This window comes from Austrofundulus limnaeus, unplaced genomic scaffold (genome assembly GCF_001266775.1).
Source record: "Austrofundulus limnaeus strain Quisiro unplaced genomic scaffold, Austrofundulus_limnaeus-1.0 Scaffold76, whole genome shotgun sequence".
In the NCBI taxonomy this organism is placed as follows: domain Eukaryota; kingdom Metazoa; phylum Chordata; class Actinopteri; order Cyprinodontiformes; family Rivulidae; genus Austrofundulus; species Austrofundulus limnaeus.
In genome coordinates, this window is record NW_013952478.1 from 671,350 (window position 1) to 677,443 (window position 6,094).

The following is a 6,094-nucleotide window of genomic DNA, read 5'->3' on the forward strand; positions in this document are numbered from 1 at the left end:
CTCTGCTGCTGCCCCCGCGACCCGATCCCAGATAAGTCAGCTGGATGGACAATTTATATTGTTAGTCTAAATTATTACATTTAAAATTATAACTCTAATTCATCAGAATAGTCTATTGTCAAGATAATCATAGAGTGTGATTTATTTTCAACGCAAAATATCTTCAAACTAATGAAATATAAAGTTATTAATGAAGAAAACCCGTCTGGATAACAGCAGACTGACTGCTCGTAAAATGTACGACAGGTCTGGACCACTCGTGAATTTTGTTCGTATCTGAAAAAAATCTTAGAATAAGAAAACATTAGTGAATGTCACAAATTCTCCTAAATCACTYGTACGCACAACTTAAGAACAAATCTGAGCGTACGAACGGTTCTTGCATGAGGCCCAATAAATCTAAAAAAAAAAAGCCAGCAGACTTCGCCAAATCTTTGCTTCTTCACAGTCTCCGTCCTGAGCAGCACACCGGCAGCAGTGGAGAGGAAAAACCCACCTTAACAGGAAGAAACCTCCAGCAGAACCAGACTCAGGACAGGTGGTCACCTGCCTCGACCTGCTGGGTTTGCAGAAAAAATTCTGACACTATTGTTCACAAAACAACATAAAAATGATTAAATTCAACTTATCTGCACTCATTGAATCTCCGAGTACACAACAAAATGTATTTAAGGCCTAAAAATAGGATTTTGCATGATATGTCCCCTTTAATGGTAAAACTGTTGAACCTAATAGACATTTATCTGTTGCTTCAGCTGTGTGTTTAGGGTAGGGGTTTTGTGGGAAGGTGGACCTCGATCCCCATCTTAAATCTCTGGAAGACACCAGCAGGTTTCCCTTGAGAATCTCTCTAGAATTTGTTCCATCCATCTTTTTTTCAACTCTGACTGGTTTCTCAGTCCCTGTCTGAGTTTGTGAAAAACATCCCCATAGCATGATGCTGCCGTCACCGTGCTTCACAGTGAGGGATGGTGTTCTCAGCATGACGACAGGTGTCAGGTTTGCATCAGGCATGGGACACCTTCCACGTGCTTGATTCTCGGCTCGCTCTATCGAGGTTATCTTTGGTTGCTTTCTGATAAATGTCCTTTCCCTCACTGTCAGTTTTAGTGGACGAACCTCTCTGTGCATGTTTATTGCGGTGGAACCATCATAATACATTTAATAGACAGGGTTTGAGATATATTCTATAACCCAACTCTGATCTGTGCTTCTTCACATTATCTCTGACCTGTGTGTAGTTCCTTGATCTTCATGCTGTCTCAAAGGTAATGGTTGGGGCTTCACAGGTACAGTAAAGGGTGCTGATATATTTGTATACACCACTTTTCAGTTTTATACAGGAGATATATTTAAGACATATTAGCTTGGAGCATTCTGCGTAGATTTATCACTGATAATCGAATTGAAAATGCATTTTAACTCAGCGACAAAATATTAGGAACACAAAAGAGAGGGGTGAATATTTTTGCAACCCACTGTTAACATTTTTCAGCTGTTTTAAGAGATTGCACATTTCTTAAAGGAAAAAAAAGACGAACAAGTCATCTTTTTTGCCATCTTGTTTTCAACTAAAATCTGAGCCAAGGACCACATTTTCCATGACAGATAGACATTTAGGGATGGAGTGTTAAAGGGGGAAGACTTATGACAAGATTGGTGAGGTGCAAATAAGGCATGCTCAGGACAAAAAACAACAACAAAAAAAAAAATGCTTTCAACTCGTCAACGGAAAAAAAACCTAAAAGCAAATGGAACAGCAGAAATCATACTACAGAACATGGATCAGCTCGAATAAAAACTGCCAACAGCTTGATACAAAAAAAACAACGAATGACATCAAAAATCAAAGCGCACCACCTGGGTTAGAGTGGTAATTTGTACAAAATAGGGGTAGTAGTTTGTAATCAAATGTATTCAAGTAAAAAAACTGACAAAAAAAGTGAAAATGAAAAGATTTGTGCTCTGGCATGCCTAAAAGAGACAGCTGCAAAAGAAACCAGCTCTTTCATCTTTGAGATTTTGAGTCTTTGACACCGGCTCGTACGAATCTTTCCAGAACGTGTCAGACTTTTTCAGGTTTCACAGCATGGTGAGAACATTTCACCGTCGCTCTCTGTTTTATGCAAATCAGATCTCAAGTTAATCCATCAGAGATGCCTGTGCTTTGACAAGTGATGGGTGATTTTTATTCCCACACAAACCTCAGTTTGTGTTTAGTGACACGTGAGACACACACTTACGCAGTCATGTCTCAGACAAGTGTGGAGACCTGAACACTGTGGACTGACTAATGAACATGTTTGTTAAAAATGAAGGGAGTGTTTCACAACAAAAACATTTAATAAAGATGAAACTAAAAATAAAATGTGTCAGGTAAACCTTGAAACTCATAGGTGTGTACGCCAAACTCCTTTCATAAAGAAAATTATTTTATACAGTGAATGTTTTGATACTTTGAAACTAAGACAAAACCAAAGTAAAGCACAAGTGACACTTGAACACCTGATGTTTTAACGACATGTATTGGAAACCAGAGAATACTTTAAAACATGCAAATTATGACCCGTTTGATTTGTCTATACCTCTCAGTCTCCACTCTGCGTAGATCAATGAAAAGGCAAAACTTTTCTGCACAGCAGGTTTGAAACAGACAGGCAGATATTTTTACTTTGCTCTGATGAGGTATGCCTTAGATCACGAGTCAAACCCAAGGCCCGTGGGCCAAATGTGGCCAACCACTGCATTTTATAGCCTCTTTCACAAGACAGTTCTGCGAAATCACCGCACAGACCCGTCCAGCTTTAATCCTCCTCCACTCATTCATAACATCACAGGCGAAGGCAGCCAGGTACACATTCAGAAATGGACCAAGTAGCACCAAACCAAAAGAGACGCGGAGCAGATCTCAGCTCGGCTGAAGTGGACCGCGATGTATTTATTGTGTGATGACGTCTGCTCTGTATCAAACAAAACAAACTGAATTAACGTACTTCAGTGATCCCGTGGTTCAATATTTTTTTTAACTAACTACAAATTTGTTGTTTTGCGTCATCTTTAATATTCCCTCCATAATAAATCTGTTTGTTGATTAATCCTGCTGTCGTTCACTGATGTCCTCAGCTCACTATCATTTTTTTAACTGCAGCACCACAGGGTTTTTTCACAAGTCAGTCTGCGTGGCTCTGATACTACCTCTGCTGGTGGCTCAGAGGAGCATCAGAGGTAGGCCCTATTCTGCCTTCCTGCCTCCATGTTTTTTCAGAATGATCAGAGAAGGACAGAACATGAGTCAATCCCAGACTGAGCTGTCTTGTGAAAGACATTTATGTGGTCCTCGAGAGCTTCAAAGATGTATTAAAGTCTTAAAATAAGCTGCTTAAAAGCCAGCATTGACCATAAGCTACATCTCCCATAATGCATCTTGATTATTTTACCCTTGAAATGATGACATCCCACCTCAAGGTGGAGCTGCACAGGGTTCAAGGTGAAATTCACTGCGTAAAATCTTAATTTCGCTGCATTTTCACAGGCTACTTTTGCAGTAGACTGTGAAAATGTACTTTTCCCAGCTGTTCTGGGAAGTGGGATTTCCCACTTACAAGTTGTGAATTTAAACTGGAACCCCACCTCCAGTGGGAATTCCCTGTTGGAAAGTGGGAGAGTTCAGAATTCAAGACAGCAGCTACTCACCAGAACTCAAAGGTGAGTAAAACGCTCTTACTTTTCCTACTAATAGTATTTCTGTTTTATTTATTTCACATTTAGTCAGTCGAACACATAGTACTTTTCAGCGTTTATAAGAGGACGTTTTAAGCACTGTTTCTATGCAGGAAATACCATGTAGAGCTCAGTTATTGTTTGTTAGCTGTGCTCATGAGTGAGATGATTTGTGTTGAGTTGAAATTAAACACGAAACATTACAACTGGCCCTTTGAGGGCCACACCTCTGTTTTAGAGTTTCTCATCTGTGCAGGTGATTTGTGACTAATCTTTGACTGACAGATGTCTGAACTATGAGGGTTGGGTATAAATACATGCACTGTTACACCTCTACTGATCAGTAAATGAAATATAAATAAATAAAAACTGTCAACTGAAATGATGGTTAGTTTTAAACATGAGACTGCAACAAAAAAAAAAAACAACTAAACTCTAATGTATGTAGTAAAAACGTGCTTTGTATTTAACTTGTTTCTAGTTCAAAGCAGATCGAGGTCTGTGTGGATGTTCTCTGTCATTAGATCTTGTTTGTTTTCTGTCAGGAGAACAAGACTCCGTGTCTCAGTGTGAAAGAGCTAGTTTCCTCCACCAGCATGCTCCTGAAACCTCACCAACCTTCCCACTACACTGAATAATGGCGAGCGGTCGTAAAAGGGGTCCTGGCCTTCGCCGGAGCCTCGGCAAAGCTCTCGCTCATCATCATCATCCTCATCCTCATCATCCTCCTCCACCCCGAGCTCCAAGCACGGGTCGTCCAAAAAGATATCATCATCCAGGTCCTCCAACTGTTCCAACTCGTCCTCCTCCTCCCCTCGACCCTCCCTCTGTGAGTCAGCCAGCTCGGTAATTTCAGAGTTGGAAAGGGTCGGGGATGGGGTGGGATCACTCATGCGCTCGCTCATGCATGTGTTGAAAATGGGGTTTCTGGTGCAGCCAGAGACACGGGGAACCAGGTTAGTACAGTTAGATAAAGAGCACACACTTGTTTTAACAAACGGGTGGGGATGGGGTGGAGGGGAGGGCGGACTGCAGGAGAAAACCTTCCTCCCTTTGAGCCAAAATGTGAAGTGGAGAGCAGAGACTGAGATGACGCACGGGGAAAGTATTTGCCCTCTACAGCTGCAGTGAAAGGTAAAACGTGAGAAAAGGTTGTGTAGAGGCAGCAGGATTTCAGAGCATAAGACCATGAACTACATGATGGAACATGAGGACGTATGGTTAGAGTCTCAAAGAAGCCAGGATGTTCCAGATATGTTCAAACACAAGGTCATATTACCTCCTGCTACAACTTCAACCCATTTGGTTCCCATTAATAGAAACTAAAGGTTTATTTCTTTATTCACTCAGCTTTTCTGTAATGAATCATATTATTATGGTATTCACTCAAATCAGCCCTCCATCATTGTCAAAAAATAGTGATAAGTTTAAAATCTGCCTAAAGTATAAACGCACATTTTCCTGTACATCCCCTACACCTGTTTAGCTGTATTCATTTACCGTAGTGCTGTTATCCATGGTTTTGTGAATATTATCCTTAGGTCAGAGTACAGGTGTCCCAATACCATTTTTTTTCTCAAACTGAGTACAAGCTCCAGTACTTCAGTATGTGTACTTGCAGATACGAAGTACCAATATCAAGTACTTACAGAGTTCAGGGGTGGAGCAAGACATTTTTAAATGGGGTGACACAGGGGTGGCAAATGTGGTTTTTAGGGGGGCACATAGAAAGAAAAACAGCTGCTCTGGATTTCTAAATTTAAGATAGCCTCCACATGTAACTTCAAATGGCTCTAATTTAGCTGTTTTAAGAAATATTAAGCTGACATTTTGTGTGCGATTGTAGCTAAGAATTATTAAAAAAACCTGCTGATCGTAACTGCTAATGCTAATGCTAAATTCACAAAGGGCTATAATTTAGCCATTTTTAAACACATAGCTGAATTTGTGTAGTAGTTGTCAAGAAACAATCTTTTACAAAAACGATTTCAAATAGAAAATCCAAGATGGCTGCTAAAGCCCTTTTCAGAGATACTGAGGTGAAATTCGTTGTAGTGGTAGCCAAGAGAAATACCCATGATATACCCCGGCTAGCAAAAAAGGTTTCTCGTTGTATGCCCATTATTGAAGTGCCATATGCAAACCCCACCCCACTTGTCAATCATTTTGGTGTGGCACCTGTGGTGGTCAATCAGGTGCCAGGGGTGGCAAGTACCACCCTGGCCAACCTCTGGCTCCGCCCCGACAACGTTGGAACTTAAACATTATACAATGACTTTAAAAACACCTTTATTTTATTTAGAAAAATGCATCTCTCCTTCCTCATCGACCTACAGCCCCTCTGACTGGATCAGGTCATGATATATATATATAT

The 6,094-nt window shown here is 40.6% G+C and overlaps 1 protein-coding gene across 12 annotated transcripts in view; it reads right to left on the reverse strand.

Moving 5' to 3' along the window:
• Window positions 1-6,094, reverse strand: part of kif1aa (kinesin family member 1Aa) — an 84,996-nt gene that overhangs the window by 31,970 nt on the left and 46,932 nt on the right. For 9 of the 12 annotated variants that reach the window (XM_014011029.1, XM_014011033.1, XM_014011038.1 and 6 more), the window contains one exon: window positions 4,339-4,647. The exons of the other annotated variants lie outside the window; for them this stretch is intronic. In XM_014011029.1, the coding sequence (XP_013866483.1) occupies window positions 4,339-4,647 (309 nt within the window). The remainder of the gene's footprint in view (window positions 1-4,338; window positions 4,648-6,094) is intronic. 12 annotated transcript variants of the gene reach the window in all.